General features: G+C 43.0%; 1 protein-coding gene across 1 annotated transcript in view; it reads right to left on the bottom strand.

The window, feature by feature from the left end:
• The window catches only part of SDC2 (syndecan 2), a 127,331-nt gene that overhangs the window by 5,425 nt on the left and 102,724 nt on the right, over positions 1 to 19,182 (bottom strand). Inside the window, exon 2 of the mRNA XM_075316233.1 lies at positions 2,850 to 2,961. Within this exon, the coding sequence (XP_075172348.1) occupies positions 2,850 to 2,961 (112 nt within the window). The remainder of the gene's footprint in view (positions 1 to 2,849; positions 2,962 to 19,182) is intronic.

Below are 19,182 nucleotides of genomic sequence, written 5' to 3'. Positions count from 1 at the left end.
CGGCTAATTTTAATTATCTTTTGTTATTTCGCTATTGGGCTATATTGGGGCAAGTAGGTAGATAGCAACTACCTACCTGCCCTGCTGTCAGCCCCTCTCCCCCGGCTCAGAGTGGTCATATGACCGCTCCTGCTATGATTTTGCTGCTTCCTGTGAGGTCACGAAGACAGGGGCAGGACCTTGTTGACGGGCATCACAGTCATGTTGGCGCCCTGCTGCTGACCAGGTACAGTGCGATGCAGCTCCCGCCCCTATCATCCTTCCCCTCCCTACATTCCGTACTCTCCCCTGCTCCTGTGCACTGCTATCTGTGCCCTGTATGTGTAGGGCCCAGGACAAACAGGGGACACAGTCAGCGCTGTTTGCCCAACGGTGTTCTCAGCTCTTTATGATGTATGGGGCCTGGGTAACTGTATCCCCCATGTTCTGTCACTCTGCAATGAACGCAGCCTCTGGTGCTCCTTGTTTTTGAATACAGTGGGGATCAGAGACCAGGGACGTCACCTGACACCAGCGAACAACAGCACTGAGCTATACATCAACTGTCCTGTAAGGACACTGCACTCAGGAAGAGAAGAAGAGAAAGGAGAGCATGGGTGAGAGACAGCACGGGGAGGGGGGGGGGGCAGGGGGCAGAGAAGAGAGTGCACAGGTGAGACCCAGAGCGAGGGGGATCCTGGGGGGGGCAGAGGAGACAGCACGGGGGGGGGGGGGCAGAGAAGAGTGCACAGGTGAGACTCAGAGCGAGGGGGATCCTGGGGGGGCAGAGAAAAGTACACATGTGAGAGACAGTGGGGGGTGTGCTGGGGGGGCAGAGGAGACAGCGCAGGGGGAGAGAGAAGAGAGTACATGGGTGAGAGAACAGGGATGTGCTGGGGTAAGAGGAGACAGTGCAGGGGAGAGAAGAGAGTGCATGAGGGGGGGGGATTATATTATATAACTCCAGGTGTGTGTGTGGGTGTGACTATATGTGTGTGTATCTCCTATAGACTCACATTAGGGGCTATATATAATTTTCATTACATAGTATTCATTATCTATCAGGTGCTGGGGCAGAATACTGACAGCCACTGAGTATGCAGAGGGTGGACAGAGGGCAGGGCTAGACACTGAGGCTGGGCAGTGCCAGCTTTGACTATGATGTTCGGCAGTCAAACATGTCATGTTTGGTTGAGCCGCAGGTAAATAAAGTGGCTGCAGAGAATAAGGTGAAAATTCAAGAGTAAAAAAAATCAGAAATAAAAAAAATATAGGGATGTTTTAAATGACAATACAGCACAGATTAGCTTAAAGAAAAAAAATATTTTGTGGCCGGACAATTTCTTTTAGTATTGTATTTTGTGGCCATAAAACTATCTTATCTTATTTTGCAGGAAAGTAACCAAACCGACCAGTACAATGGACTACATTTTGAAAAAAGCATCAACACAAATTATGTTTTGCCAAAAGGAGAATATTAACTTGAATATACGTGGGACAGGTAAAGTCAAGACATCTTCCATTCCTACCAGTTGGAGCACTGTTCTCTTTTCCTAACTCTCCACCACTGTCTCAGACTTTCCTATGGAGAGTGATCTTACACGTCTTAAGACCCAGGAATCTCCACTTGCCTCTAATAGAATTGGGACACACTTCATTGCCGTTGTGGTGGGACACGGGGCATGTCACAGACTTCCTAAGAACACTTTCCATAAAGATGTCCAAGACAGAGGTGGTCAGTTTAGATGATAAGAGAATGGGGCTTCAGAAAAGAGCAATGGTAGCAGGAGGGCAACCGGTATGTTGACTACTACAACTCTTAAAGCTATCCTCCACCCTAGTTATGGTCATTTTTGAAAGAAGAGAACGGGGCTTCATTAATAAAGCAAAGGTATCAGGAGTGCAACTGATATGTTGACTACATCTCTTAAAGCTACCCTCCACCCTAGTAATGGTCAGTTTGTAAAGAAGAGAATGGAGTTTCAGAGAAGCAAAATGGTAGCAGGAGGGCATCCTTTGTTGACTACTACAACTCTTAACACAAACTACTGGACTCGTGACACCTATATAGAAATACATGGTGCAAAGTAGTCAAAAGGACTACCTCAGTAGTTCTAGTGTTAAAGCTACTCTCCACCCTAGCACTAAAAAGTAATAACGAATTACACATCTCCTCAAGGATGGATTCGCTCCTTCTCCATTTGGACAAACCTCGGACTTCTGGAGGAGTTGTGAGCACAGCAGCCAACGTTACCTGAGCGCTTGGAGACCCGGCGTCAACATTGCTGGAGAGAAGTAGCTGTTAATTTCTTCTAACACTTGGGAATACATGGTTTGTCCAAGTAGTGCACAAACCCTTTTATTTCTAGAGTATATTACTAAATGGTGCAAATTGTCTCTTCAGAGAGGAAGAAGATGAAATCTAGTGCCACCTATTTGAGGTAGCAACCATAAAAAACAAAAGGAGCCTTGTCATATGACTTTGGATTTATGCCAGATCAGAACCTCAGTTTACAGACACAGTGTTTCGGTATGGTTGTCCCTCGTCAGTGCAAAGTATGAGATCTGATCTGGCTGTATGAGAGGCTAAGACTGGGTTTAAAGGGGAAGCTATTCTTGCGGAGACGGACCCTTACTAGATGGTAACATTGCTCAGTGGCAATGGTGTAGTGATTAGTGCTAAAGGAATATCAATAAAACATTGAAGCGAAGAAAAGATGGGGTCGCTTGATGCACCATTTCCCTCAAGAGACTGGAGAACTTTTCTGTGCCATCTTTGCCAACCTTCCATATTCCAACCATTTACAAATGTTGGAGGGTCATTGTATAAGTATGTGGAGCTCTAAAATTGTTAATTAACATCGCTTTACCTGATCCTGAACCAGATGAGTAGTCATCGTCATCAATTGGATATACTCCCGAGGATTCTTCAACCGAAGTGTTGTCGATATACAAGTCTTTGTCTGATGTTGTGGCCACCATCTGTAAGATCAGACATGATATTGTAGGCTTACACAAAATCGGATACTGGTAGCACAAATACACCTTTAAAAATGGTAATAAAAATGAAGTCAGATATAAAAATAAAGGCGTTGGTTGAGCCCCAAGGCACAAGTCATAATCATTAGTCTTTTACATGAACACGTTTTGGAAATTGCTGAGGTAGAACAATACTTCATTCATCTTTCGCTGTACTTCGGCAAGCTGCAATTGCTTTGTTATTGGCACAATCAAACAAACGAATCTATAAATGTCACGCTGTGTGACAGTACAGAAAATAATTAAGGCCGACAACTCGACAAGCCTCAGCACCTATGCAGATTTAAAGGAATAATAATAATAAAAAAAAAGAAAAATCAGATTTATGTTGTTGTGAATCAATTAAAAATCCTCTTAATCTCTGGTCTGACTGCTATAACAAGATATAAACAAAGGCTGCACTATGCCCAGAGGTGCCAATTAAAAAGGGAAACTATAGAGAAAACGCAGGCTACTCCTATGCAAGAGAACGAGAAACCTGTTAACACTTGTAAAGTTCACACACCATTAGAGGGACTCGCCTCATCTTATTTTCCACAACTTCAAGTTTCCAAGAGTGAGGTCACACAAGTGGGAGAGGTATCATCTATACGTGACATTTACCGTATATTTATAGGAGCACTACCCATAACTATTCTATCATTGGCTCTGTATTCTCAGAGATTACAGAAAACGTATGATCATCACAAATGGCGTAAATCTTCGCCATGCTAGGAATCTTGTTGATCAGAAGTTATCTAATTTCTGTATGTAAATGTAAGCTTAAAGGGGTTGTCCACTATCAGGACAATCCCTTCTGATTCCACGTTTCTCCCAGGTAAAAAAATAAATAAAGCCTACACTCGCCTCCCGTACCGATGCCCTTCCAGCAGTGTCCGGGCTCACGTGGGGTTGCGATGTCACGCGAGATTTACATCTAATCAGCGCCGACTTCTTCCCGTCAGACCAAAACTAACAATCAACAGGTAGTGAGCAAAGCCGCAGCACTCACTTCCTGTTGATTAACTCATTTGGTCCGAAGGCGGGGAGAGGGAAGCCGGCGCCGATTGTCTGTGTAGCTCAAGTGATGTCACAACCCCACATGAGCCCCGAAACAGCAAACCCGGAAACCACTTTAAGGACACCGGTACGGCAGGAGAGAAAAGCCTTTATTATTTTACCTGGGAGAAACATGTAGAATCAAAAGGGATTGTCCTAGTAGTGGACAACCACTTTAAAGGGGCATCAAAAATGTTATCACTGACCTACAGTAAATGAAATTACTGTTAAATAAGTGTGGGCCCCATATTTGCCAGAAGGGGAGGATTACCGTATGTCCTTATTCTTCCCTTACTGCAAGATCATGGCTTGGAGGAGCTGAATATTATGGCGGGTGGCACATGCACCTCGACACTCCATTAAAGGATGACACTGATAGCCAAGCGTTGTGCTATTCTTTGATATCTAATCCACTTTATTCAAGTCATTGACTCTGACAAAGATGACAAACAGCAGGACAGCCCTTTGGCATCAATACCCTACTTTAAAAGGGGTTGTTCACTATTTTTACATTGATGGGCTATCCTTAGGATAGGTCATCAGTGTCTGATTGGCCAGAGTCCGACACCCCCCCCGATCAGCTGTTCCTTGCAGTGGTAGCAGGCAGCTAGAAATGCTCAGTTCTGGAACTGCTCCTTCTTCTGATACTGGCCACGGCCAGGTACCACACATCCACCTCCTATTGATATGAAAAGGTGGCGGATGTGCAGTACCTGGGCACGGCCACTATTAGAAGATGGAGCCGCTCCGGACCTGAGCATTTCTAGCTGCTTGCTGCTGTGGCTGGGACTGAACAGCTGATCGGCGGGGGTGCGGGATATCGGACCCCAGCAGATCAGACATTTATGACCTATCCTAAGGATAGGCCATCAATGTAACAGTAGTGACTAACCTCTTTAATGGAGGGTCGAGGTGGATGTGTCACCTGCCATAATATTCAACCTCTGCATTCTAACCTTGAAGTCAGAGGAGAATGAGATGACAAGTCCTCAGTTATTATAATCGATTGACCTACATTGATCCAACAGTTATCCGCTAGACAATGGACTTATTTCAGCTGGAATATCCCTTTAAAAGCACAAAAATATAATAATTATATCTGTGCTATATGGTGGCACAAATATTCAACGAGCTTAAATGATAAACGCTATAAAAAAAATGGTAAGTAGTGGGGCCTATATTTGTTGTCTGCTCCATTTTGTATATAAAACAGCCCTGACCTACATTTATTGGGACATTGCTAGGATTGAGGCCATAGGGATTTACCGCTCATGTCCAAGTCTACACATTGCTATTAGGTTGGCTCTGTGGTCATCACACAAATTAAAATGAAATCGCGGAGAACGGCTATGGATTAATGTGCTCCGAACATTGGTCCCGAGGAAGTACCAGAATGCTGACTGCTTACTAAACTTGGCTATACATTTCAATTTCCCCAATATGCTAAGCTGCTTTACTTAAAAATTATAATCTGCCTTAAACAGACGGTAAACGTTAATGCAGAGAGTTTTCTAATGTATTTATAGAAGTGAAATAACATCTATCCCGGTGTATCCGCATACCGTAATAACACAAAGCTTGAGACAATTATGGATTGTGTTACTTCTCGGCCTGGTAACATACAAGAAGAGAATTCATGAACTCCAGAACTAAGGGGTACTTTACACACTGCGACATCGCTAGCGATGTCGCGTGCGATAGCACCCGCCCCCGTCGTTGTAACGATGTGTGGTGATCGCTGCCGTAGCGAACAATATCGCTACGGCAGCGTCACACGCACATACCTGTTCAGCGACATCGCTCTGACTGCCGAACAATCCCTCCCTCAAGGGGGAGGTGCGTTCGGCGTCACCGCGACGTCACTAAGGGGCCGGCCAATAGAAGCAGAGCGGCGGAGATGAGCGGGACGCAACATCCCGCCCACCTCCTTCCTTCCTCATTGCCGGTGGACGGAGGTAAGGAGATGTTCGTCGCTCCTGCGGGGTCACACGTAGCGATGTGTGATGCCGCAGGAACGAGGAACAACATCGCTACTAAGCAGACAACGATTTTTTGTTATTAAACGACCTCTCCAAAACAAAACGATTTTTGTGTTTTTTGCAATCGTTTTAGGTCGCTCCAGCCTGTCACACGCTGAGACGTCGCTAATAGCACCGGATGTGTGTCACAAACACAGTGACCCCAACGACATCACTTGAGCAATGTCGCAGCGTGTAAAGTACCCCTAAGACCATGAACTTGTTATCTGTATGGCTGTGTCCATACAATCTATTAATACGTCCACACTGGGATAGAAAATCACTATGTATGAATTAAAATTAAAAAAAAAAAAGCCACAATTGTATGATAAATATTTTTTTTTTTTTTTTAGGATTAAGAGAGCGTTCCCTACAAGGTACGTCTTTAAAAGTGTTTGTCCCTTGATATAAATAAATAATACCTGGCACATGTGCTCCATTTGGGCTCACAGACCTAATTAAAGGGAACCTGTGGCCACTGGTGGTGACTAAGCTGCAGCCACCACCAGTGGGCTCTTATATACAGCTTTCTAACATGCTGTATATAAGAGTCCAGGCCGCTGTGTAGAACGGAAAAAACACTTTATAATACCTACCTAAACGGTTGATGCGGTGGAGTTGGGTCATATGGGCGTCTCCGTTCTCCGATGCCAGCGCCTCCTCTTTTGGCCATCTCCGTCCTCCTTCTGAAGCCTGTGTGCATGACGTGTCCTACGTCATGCACACTCACCGGTCCCATGCAGGCGCACTACAATACTTTGATCTGCCCTGAACGGAGACACCCATATGACCCAACTCCACCGCAGCGACCGTTTCGGTAAGTATTATAAAGAGATTTTTACATTATACAGAGCAGCCTGGGCTCTTATATACAGCATGTTAGAATGCTGTATATAAGAGCTCACTGGTGGCGGCCGCAGCTTGTAGTTGCTAAATCTGGTGACAGGTTTCCTTTAAAGGGGAAGACTGAAATCTCCTTCTTGGTACCATCATCTATGAGCCAGAAAAGGCACCCATTTTGTATAAGAGGCTCCACTTCTAGCAGATTTGAGCAGCCCCATTTTACAAGGACAGGCATCCATCTGAATATCTGCCATATAATAAATACTACATTTAAAGGGAACCTGTCACCAGATTTGGCGACTATAAGCTGCGGCCACCACCAGTGAGGTCTAATATACCACATTCTAGAATACTGTATATAAGAACCCAGGCCACTCTGTATAATGTAAAAAAAAAAGACTTCTAATACTCACCTAACTGGGCGGTCCGGTCCGATGGATGTCACGGTTCTCTGGTCCGGTGCTTCCTCTCTGCTGCGATCTCAATCCTCCATCTATCCAGCCCAGGTCGGCATTGCATCCTGCGTAGGCACACTTTGATCTGCCCTGATGATGCGCAGGGGCGAGGAAAGGTTAAAGACCGCCAGTGCATGCCCACTACAATACTTTGATGTGCCTGAGCAGGGCAGAGCAAAATGCGCCTGTGCAGGACCTCAATGCCGGCTACTGTGGATGATGTAGGACGCATCATGCACATGGGCCTCAAAAGAAGGAGTATGGAGATCGCCGCGTAGATGAGGTGCTGGGCCCGTGAGCAGCAACACCCATTGGACCAAACCGCCCCGCAGGTGAGTATTAGAAAAGTGTTTTTTTTACATTATACAGAGCGGCCTGGGCTATAACGTACAGTATTCCAGAATGCTGTATATACGAGCTCATTGGTGGTAGCTGCAGCTCATAAGGGAAAAACCTGGTGACAGGTTCCCTTTAATCTTCCCCATCAACATTAGTCATCTGCTGGGGTTACCAGGAGAACAGGGAATCCAGGCTGACCAAGGGGCCAAAGACTGGTCTCCAATAGAACAGCATCTTAGAAACCATAGAAATCATTGGGCTGTCTGTGTATTAACCAAATTTAAGGGTCCTCAATTAGGTTCTCGATGAGCTTACAAGCCCAAAACAGTACATAAAATGGTGTTTACCAACCAGACTACCCCTTTTTGTCACATCAGAAAAAAATCTGATCTGTTTTTCAGCAAAAGAAATGGAAATATGTTTCGGGCCGAAGGCTTTATTCCCAACTACATATGGATGACCGTGTGCCATCTGATTTTTTTCTGGGACAGCACAAAGACCAATTAACTATGTCCTGTTCTGATCCTTAAAATCAGATGAGAATAGGACCTGCAAGGAATGTCACCCATTTCTCAACTAACCCATAAATGTCCATCTCCAAACGGAGTTCAATAGGCACAGAAGAATAATCCGCTCTCCGACACCACTCCTTATTAGACCTTCTCCATTTCCATTCAATATGTATGGCCAGCTAAACTGGACAAAATCCTTAAGTAGTTTTTGTTGTTTTTTTTTAGTATTCTCCGAATGATCATAACGTTATGATCATTAAGGCTTGGGTTACTTAGCATCCAAGCAATGAGAAATTTCTAACATTTTTATGTGTAGGATAAATTATTAGGAATTCTTTTCTTGTGAATTTCGTTAGTAATTGTTCTGATCACAACCATTCCCGGTACTCCCCAGAGCACGCTAGGCCCAATTACCATCTTTGTCAGACAATGTAAAGAGAAACAAAAATAGAACCGGCGTTTCATCTAGAAAATTGACAGTGTAGGATTAGAGAGCTACCATAGTACCTGACAAAATGGGATTAATTACCTTCATTATCTCATTACTTCACTATCAAACCATCACTCCACAGAAAATGACCCTAACAAGACGCCTTTGTCCTGGCAGGCTTTGAAAATATGAGAACAATCCATCGCCTTTACTAGTTACTCTGCGCAAAACAAAAACTAAGAGTGGAATACTACTGCAGCACCCACACTTTCGACAGAGGTTGGCTGCATGCCCCTCTGTCCCGATCATTCCTCCCCCCCCCCCCAAAAAAAAAAAAAATCTTTGCATGAACACTTCAGCCACGTTTACATGTGTTAAGAACAGGTAAAAGCACATTTACGCAAAAACAGATGTCTGCCCGAAATAAGCATTGATTGACAATCGAACATCTTGATAGGCACAGATTTACACCCTTTAAGCTTATGGCCCCCCCAAGAAAACAAAGCAACAACACTGTGTGAGCTCGAGCCAATTCTCTCGTAGAACTGATTAGAATCACTTAATTTTACAGCCATTTTAACCACAAAATTGCATGGCTGATGGACCCTTCTATTGGGTCATAACTCCGCTGCGTCAGTGGTCAGGTAGATGGTGAGCATTTCTGCCATCTCCTGAGCAATCTTCTGCGCAATTCGAGGGAGTCTCAGAACCCAGTCCCTACAAAGTCTACAATACATAAAGGAAAGTACATGGATGGTTCAGTCAACATATTTATATTCCATTAGTAAGACATCCATTGCATACTATAGGCAGCACATCTTATATATTTGTATGTGGGTCCTTAAAAGGGGTTGTACACCACTAGGAAAACTCCTACTGATTCAACAAAAAACCTATATAAACCTATATATTACTCGTTAGTCCTGTTCCAGCAGTGTCGCAGCTCACATGATGTTGTGATGTCTTGCAAGCTCCACTTCCAATCAGCATTGGCTTCTCTCTCCCCGCCTTCGAGACACACAAATCAATCAACAGGAGGTGAGACCTGCGGCTGAGGCTAACTTAATGATCACTCCTGTGTTCGAAGGTGGGGGAAAAGGAAGCAGGCATTAAATTGGATGTGGGGCTCATGTGACGTCACCACGTCATGGGAGCCTCGGCACTGCACCGGCCGCGGAGGTAAGTATAGGCTTTCTTAATTTTACGTGGGGTAAATGTGAAATCAGAAGGGGTTGTCCTAGTAGTGGATAACCCTTTTAAGATGACAAAAAGTATCTAAATAAGTAAAGGTTGCATAATTTTAATGCCTGTAAACGACAGTAGACGAGTATGCGGTATTTTTACGCTTTTTGAAGACCAAGAATTTTAAGAAAAGTAGACTGGCTGGACATTATGAGCTATATCATAGGGTAAGGTCTGCAGTCTAGGACACAGGACATTTAGATGCTTAACTTCAACAGAGCACTGAATTATTGCCTTGAAGAAAAGGCCCAACTACGCCTATTCTGGAATAATACAGATGGGCTTTTAGACAGCGCCAAGACTCTCACCCCCAAGCATTGTAAAAGATGGCACTGGAGCGGTTTGTGATATAGGAGGATGGTGGAGACCATCATTATGTAACTGCATGATAAGCCAGAGATATTTATGATGAGAATATACATCCTACATAATCCATGAGGACATAATGCAGTCATCTAATCCCCTTATGCTCACACATCACTGTGTCTTCCCCTGAAACTTTAATACGCGGATCAATATTTCACGGCTGTCTTCCCTGACAAACAACATTTGTTTGACCCATGTAGTTTCACATGTTGCACAATTAATTCCACTGTCATTCTGTGATTTACAGCTTCATGTAATCGTGTGATCTCACACCAAACAGCTAATTTATTGCTTATAGCATTTTGAGCGTATAACAATTACGCCTAGTTGATTCATATATATAAAAAAAAAAAAAAAGTACATCTCTTGCGTAATTTCTCTGAGAACGGCAGGGATTAAATAGTTAACATTCCGAAATCAGTGATTTTTCTTTGTATGCGAAAAACAGTTGGAGTTTCATCAAAGTTTCATCAGAACTTGGAACGGTGTCAGTTTTTTACCAAAGTTTGGTCAGAATTTCAATTTTTCTCAGATGAATATTAAAAAAGAAAAAAAGAATTCTCAAGCTTCTCCTATTAAACAGGCCATGGATATTGGACGGCACACAGATGGCATCTCAGCGCTGTCTGATTTTTAACAGACGAATAGACTAGCAGTGGCGAATTTCTTGGATCAAGATCCAACATATCTCTGAGCTTTTGTAGAGCACTTGTCACATTTCTACCAACATACACAGACATGTGAACCGCTCCATAGACTACACATCACTTATATCTGTGAACACCATGGACAGAACTCGTTTGAGGAAAATGGACATCTGAATGAGCCCCATCACTGATTATGATGGATTAAATTAAATTCCAGGCTCACAATAAGGGTCAAAGCTATCCGGGTGCAGAGATGGTTGTTGTACCCAAGTCCTACATCTTAAGGCTATGTGCTACAGGATTTACCGCGGATTTACCGTGGATTTTGCCGCGGACTTCCCGAAAATCTGCAGCAGCGGCACTTTCAAGCCATTTCAATGGCATTTTGGAAATGCTGTGTCCATGCTGCGGATTTTTCCGCGGCGGATTTGCCGCGGATTTTGATCCGGAAAAATCTGCAGCATGTCAATTGTTTGGTGCAGATTTGGTGCGGATTTTTGGCTTTGAATGGGGAAAAAAAAAAAAAAAGAAAAATCCGCATCAAAATCCGCGGCAAATCCGCGGCAAATCCGCGGGTGCGGATTTGCCGCGAAAGTCGCAGATTTTCAGGCAAAAAAATCCGCAGGGACATTCTAGCGTGGGCACATAGCCTAAGAGGACCAACCCCCCCCCCCCAAAAAAAACAAAAACATAAATGGCACATATTAACCACTCAGGGCATATAAGATGCTGTATTGGAGCCCAGGAGCCTTAAAAATGTGGTTCACCATTCAGCATAAGTAGCCACATCACTGTAAAACTCATAGGGATGGCTTTTGTCAAATACCTTATGTAGTACATTCTGCCTCTGAGCGGCGCTATTGTGGTCCGCTCATACCCATCAAGTGACAACCCCCTCAGGTTCTGCGACCTCTGAGGTCCGGTGATGTTACGTCAACTTCCAGTTGACCTGACAGAGGCCGGCCCCATTCTCCCTGAATAACTGGTTTGTTGGTGGAGATTCACCGCTCGTCACAGCCCAGCATTGCTCCTACTTGCGGCGCTCTGCAATTAAGGAGCGAGCGCACGAGATGCTGGGCTGTGACACTGGGCTGTGAAGAGTGGTGAAAAAAATCCCACAGCCACTCAGGGAGACACAGGCCAGCCTCTGATGTCGGATCAACTGAAAGTTGACGTGACATCTCCGGATCTCAGAGATCACGGAGCCCAGGGGAGGGGGGGGGGGGGGGGTTGGGAGTGTCACTTGATGGGGATGAGTGGACAGCAATAGCACCGCACAGTGGTAGAATTTACTACACAAGGTATCTGACAAAAGCCTTCTCTATTATTATTTATTATTATAGCGCCATTTATTCCATGGCGCTTTACAAGTGAAAGAGGGTATACGTACAACAATCATTAACAGTACATAACAGACTGGTACAGGAGGTGAGAGGACCCTGTCCGCGAGGGCTCACAGTCTACAGGGGATGGGTGATGGTACAATAGGTGGGGACAGAGCTGGTTGCGCAGTGGTGTACTTCTCTATGAGTTTTACAGCGATGTGGCCACTTATGCGGAGTAGTGAAAAACCCCCTTCAAGTGAATCCTTTGACCAGAATTATTATCCAGATCGGGAACAACTTTATTGTTGTATATATGTGCAGTGCAGCTAGAAAAGATGTGAAAAGATCAACTCTGGCTTCATGTCAATCTGTTTGGTTGGCTTCATACCCAGCCTGACTTTTCAAAGAGATTATTATCAAAGATTCAAGTTGTTCCGAGCCAATACAAACTGTGGAACTGGGCCAAATGCCACATATTGTCTACTCAACTGCCTGTACTCGCAGAGGATGCTTAAGTTTCTGTTTTATTAATTTAATATATGCATACAATAGATGTGAGGTCACATATATACATTAATAACATATGTTCACACTAATTTTCTTTTTTCTTACGTGGATTTTGGAGCAGCTACTCCTGGAAACTCCATATCAAAACCTGTTGGGTATCGATGGAAAGCTTATTCAAAAAGAACTTGAAAAGTGAAATGTTCCTCAGTACATGTGATTTTTAGGGCATTTCATATTGAAATCTATACAAGTGTATTTACCATATTTGGATGTTTTTTTATGTGTATTTAGAATCTTTTGAAAGATCCTCCAAAAAGACAAACAAACAACCCTTACATTCAAACATTCCGAAACTAACCGCAACATGCAGGATAATACCATTTCAGTTCATACTTTTGGTATAAATGGGCTTATTACTTCTGCAAACCCCATGTGATACCCTCATTTAGGACATGAGTGGACAGAGGATTTTCTACACTGGAGTCTTCTCCATGAGGTAAGGCTGAGACCCCCTTCCAGTAATGTTCTTGGAACTGTAGCACTAAAGACTCCCCTTCAATAGTTCTCAATCTCCATCCTATAAATACTTATTCCTGTTGGACCATCAATCATTAGATTGAGAAATAGCCAAGAACCTTAAATAATATCATTCCAAGCGACCAAAACACTGGAGGATGAAGTCTTCTGATGGACATGAATAAAACACCTGAGATTGAAGTAGCAGACACCTTGCCAAGATCTCTCTCTCGGTGGTTTGATTTCCCGTGATAAAGTACTTTGCAGTCACTTTGCAAGGTGCATTTTATCATTTTCAAAATGTATTGGCCCGCGTGATGTTTAATCACGAAATGATGGCATCTGGAGAGCTCCGAACAAACCTCTGATTTATAGCCTTAACACTTGGCAGAGATCTCCTGATTAGCACCCAACTTATTCAATTACAGGAGTCAAACACCTCCTCCGTGGATCGGCTTATAAATACAAACTGATTGGGAAATAAAAAGCTCATGTGAAAACGAGAGAGAAGGGATGGGGGGAAAAAAAAGGAAAGGAAAGAACAAAATGAAGGAAATAAAATAGTAAATTGCTATCTGCTTCCGAGAGGGAATCAGTAGATCTTTGTGTGAGGACACCAATCTGTCCTCTTCCTAGGAGACCCCCTTCTGATCAGTTCAGGGTTCTTACATGTGATTTTCAATAGGATAATTGGCAGAAGCGCATCAATTATGGGAACAAAGAATTGTCATTCTGAAATCCAACATGTCGGATCCTTCTTTCTCCAGATGTCAGCCATTGCTTTACATTGGTGAATCCCTCTAACACATCACATGGTCAACCAAGACTATATGCCAGATAAATGAAGTATTTGTTGTCTGATTTGACCACTCGACGCATTCACAGATCCCACCTAAGTTGGCTGGATCTAAAAGAAATGTCTCCAGTAGAGATGAGAGGAAGTTCGGTTTGGCAGGTTCAGCCTCACATTAGATAAAAGTTTGGCTTGGGATCTGGACTTGACCTGAACCCGAATGGAAGTCACTAATTGGGCAATTCAGGTCTCTGCCCACATGCAGCCAGCCATAAACAGATCCCTTTCTAGGGCGGATGGGATGGTTTTTCCATAATATATATATTTATAATTTTGTTTGGCGCACGCTACATCCAAACACGCTGTTGTTACACCCTGTGCGAGCCGATCAAACACTGCAAGAGGCTTACACTGGGCTGAACACCGAGCGTACCCGAGCACAGTGATGCTCACACAAGTGGTTTGCATACGTAAAGCACCAGAACTCCAAACACCCGAACTCTATGTTTGGTATGAGCAATGAATCTCGGGTTTGCTCATCCCTAGCCTCTAGTTCCATTATATTGACAGGAGGGGAGATTCATAGAGGCTAGAGTACAGTAAACTGTGCCAAGTGAATAAAAATGGTGCATTTCGGAGTGCTTCAAATTCAGACAATGAAATCTAAGGTTGAGTTAAATAAATTTTGATTTGCATGACTTTCTGGTTTTTGACTTAAACCACCCCCCCCCCCCAAAAAGAAATAATAATGAAAAAAAACAAAAAAAAACTAGGTCTAAAAAGTTTATGAAAATGCTCCGTGCCCAACTGTACAACTTTTGGTGAGTACGGCATGGAGACAAAAATTTGCACAATTCAGGACTTTTTGCAATGTTGTCAAGTTTTTACTTTATTTTGAACGAAAACGTTTTTTTCCTTTTTGTGACAGTTTCTATCAAAAACTGATATAAACCGATTGCTACATGTGGCCAGATATGTATAAAGTATTTGTACAGATTATTTGAAATTATTTGATCACAATACAAACGCAGGCATAAAGATTTTATGATTTATTTTTTTTTTGCCAAGGTTATGGCTGTGTTTTGCACAATCTTTTTTGTTGTTTTTGGAGTGCGGTGTTTGCAGATGTTGTAATTTGGAAGTAAGCAAAGTGCAGTCTTCATCTATTATTACATAATCATTCCCTCCACCAGAGATAACACGATCATTTAAAGAACAAAAAAGAAAAAAAAATTGTCCCAATTTTCTGGATTTTTTTTAGATTTGTCATTTGGTTTTATATTGTTGTTATTGAATTTATTTTCTACAAATCCAAATACAATTTCCTATGTTAAAGAATTGCAATCTGTAAATATAGGACACTGTATGCCCTGCCCACGATTTATCTACCCCAACAGTAGATAAAAAAAAAAATTAAAGAACGCCAAAATTCCATAAAAATACTGTAACAAGTGATCAAAACATCATATCTACCCCCAAAATGAAATCAGTAAAACATCAACTTGCCCTGCAGAAAAATAAGCTCCATCAACCGAAAAGCTGATTAATATATATATATATACATATATATATATATATATATATTATATATATATATATATATATATATATATATATATGTATATATATATATATATATTTGATACAAAGGACCGGCACTCCAAATCTTCTGAAATATTTTTGTAGTTTATTCCATCATAATATACAAGCGTATATTATGATGGAATAAACTACAAAAATATTTCAGAAGATTTGGAGTGCCGGTCCTTTGTATCAATTATACTGTGGATGCCTTCCTTGGACACGTGCACCTTGAAGGATTGTGTGCCGCCTGGAACTTCTGTTTATATATATATATATACACACACATATATATACACATATATACATATATATATACACATATATATATACACATATATATATTATATATATATATATATATATATATATATATGTGTATATATTATATATATATATATATGTGTATATATTATATATATATATATATGTGTATATATGTGTGTGTATATATATATATATATATATATATATATATATATATATATATATATATATATATATATATATATATATATATATATATTATATATATATATATATATATATATATATATATTACATACATACATATATTATATACACATATATACATACATACTACACACATCTCTGGTGTTGGGGCTTATTTTCCGGGGACGTCTTCTTTTTCCATGAATAGTCTACATTTATTCTTGAAAAAAAAATAACAAAAAGCATTTATTCAAATATATTCATGACCAAAGCCTTTGCTCTCCTGTCACCAACCCATTTACAGATCGTGTCTTCCAGCTGAGGAATGAAGTATTGCTGACCTGATTCACACTTTTGCTTCTTTAGCGTTTCCCTTGTAACTTGTTGACTGATGTTATTGTATAATCCGAAAATGGCGACTGGAGTAAATCTGCATTTTGCAGAAAGCAGTAAGATCTTTGCCCTGAGAGTTGTCCATGATTCAATGGAACAGCTTATTCTTTTTGCGCTCGTGTTGTCTGTGGGTCTATATACTAGTACTGTATATTTCTTGCTCATCAGCTCACATGTGGTATTGTACCATAGCATATAGATTACGGACCCGTCACCAAGAAAAAAGTCGACACCCTTAAAAGAATCGTATTCAAAAGACCCCAAACAATAAGGGTTATGTGTGAAAGCCAAGTACTTGTGTGGCACCCCTGAGGCTTCAGTCGCCACAGCGGTACTGCACCTCATCCAGAGGTGTGGTATTCCATCCTGGGTATGGAGGAGGTCATCACCGCTTCATGAAAAACACAACACTCTCACTCAGCAACACCTCAGCAGACATGGCAAGGGCGTGTTGAACCCGAAGTCAGGCCGGGGGGGGAAGTGGAGTCTTAGGAGTGGGAACACACGGTAGTGGAGTGTGGAGAAGGGGAGAGAGAAAGGAGCAGTGAAGGAGGAAAGACCTATGGTCTGGAGCTGGTACCGCTCGACCCTGGCGAAAGACAGAAGGCGTCCTAGAGAACACGGGAAGTACGACATACTCCTGTGACCTTGTTCCACATATAACCTTTGAGTGGAAGGATTTGGCCGCAAATCGGGGACTGGTCCCTAGGCTAGAGGAGAAGAACCTACGTACTCATCTAGTAAAACCAGAGGCTGAGGTGACTGCAAGCACCAAGGCCACATCCACACACAAATTCGCTGGGAGGTGACCCCCAAAAGGGTTAAGGGATAGAGAGCTTCACGCCATTCAAAAGGGTCCGCGGGCACCGGCTCAGGGCTCTGTGTGTGAGGGCGCAAAGCAGGAGGGAAAAGCAAGCGCAGGAAGACGACCGGGGAAGGTACACATAAGAAAGGTGCACCGGACTTGACCTCGGAACTACCCGGATCGGCTGGAGTTCTTCACAGTGGAAACCCAGCACTCCAAAGGCGGTCACTGGTGTGTCATGTTACCTTGGAACCTGCTACAGTGAGTAAAAGTCTTGAGACTGCATCCCTGTGTCGCTCCGTTATTCACCTGTGCCTCCAGCCCTGCAACCCACGCCCCTGCCTACTACTACCCCCATCTGCCCTGGGGCCCAGCTCTGCATCACCATCTGCCCCATCCCGCAGCGGTAGCAGCCAACTTGCCACATACCATAGGTGGCATCACGAATAAACTGTCATCATCCCCTTCCGATTTATTAACCGCCACCACCGGGGTAACGGAACCGGACCTTGCCGCCGCGGCATCCCAGAAGCAGAACCGCGGCCTGGTAATGAGTCACCCCACGGCCCCGGTTTGGACGTGTCACTTGCCAACACTGAGTTTTGTGGGGTCTTGAGTGCTATTCTTTTGGGAGTGTCCACTTTGCTTTACTGAAGGGTCCACCTGTCCTGCTGCATTTTATTGCCAATTGATTTTACATGTATAGCTGTATGGACTATAACTAGGGCTTATTTTGGGGGTAGGGCTTATCCTAGCATCCACAAAATCAATCATCAAGCTTGTCTTGATCACTTATTTTGGGGTAGGGCTTATCACACTAGGGCTTATCTTCAGGGTAGGTCTTATTTTCGGGTAAACAGGGTTTTTATTTCTTCTCTATCACCCTGAAAAGTGAGAGGATAGTGAATGTTTTGTAGTCCGGCAGACAAGCACGCCCCAGTATCCGTGCTCCCTGCTCTTTTGATAAGGCATTAGCTCACATGGCGTCTCGTGTTTCCTGTCCTACGCTGTGGACACATGATTAAAGCTACTGAGACAACAACTCCGGCACGCAGGATAAAAGGCGCTCACCTAGCATCCATTGTCCCACATCCCCGGCTCTATCCTCCAGTGATTACTGCTCTCCCGCCTGTGGTCACATTTCAAGTCAGCCCCATGGAAACCGGTTTGTAACTGCTCCTGCCCCTCGCCGGGAAAGGCTGTTTATTATTAAGATTATTCTTCTTTTCCGCTCACAATGGCGCTCGCTTTCTTGTAGCGTCCACTGCTCCTCACAGCTACTTGTAGACCAATTTCCACATTGTTAGCAGCACGGGACTTAAAATTACTCTTAACCACGTGACTGTGCGGCTTTCAGAAATACAGAGATTTTCCAGATTATTTAAGAAGGCCATTTGTTCCTTCATTTTTTTAGTAATAGCGCCACTCTTTCCAAGGTTTGTGTCTGGTACTGCAGCTCACCCAAATACAAGTAAGTGACGTACAAGTGCAATACCACATCCGGACTTTTTACAGCAGAGGCGCTCTTTTAAGTTACAAAAGACATGTTTTTTTAGCCCTGTTTTTGCAGCACAACATTTTACCATGAGAACAGCTGAGTGGCGGGGAAAATTATTGAAAGAAAATCTAATAGGTTTCAGAGAAAGGTCAAAATTTTGGCTGATTACAAGATAACTTGTAAATTAAGCCCCGTATATTTGGCTACGTCACACTCCAGTACCGGTGAACCTCAGCCGAGAGTCACCTGCATTATCCTGCTCCCCCAGCAGGTGTCACCGGTGTGCAGCCTTAACAGATCAGAGAACTCTCCGAGATCCCAGGTGCAGGAAAAATACAAAAGGGGGAACATTGAAGGGGCATTAGTTTCTTTAGCAAAATTAGATTTTTCCTTTACCGGACAT

Source organism: Anomaloglossus baeobatrachus, chromosome 6, assembly GCF_048569485.1.
Source record: "Anomaloglossus baeobatrachus isolate aAnoBae1 chromosome 6, aAnoBae1.hap1, whole genome shotgun sequence".
NCBI lineage: Eukaryota > Metazoa > Chordata > Amphibia > Anura > Aromobatidae > Anomaloglossus > Anomaloglossus baeobatrachus.
This window is presented reverse-complemented; position numbering and strand designations above follow the sequence as displayed.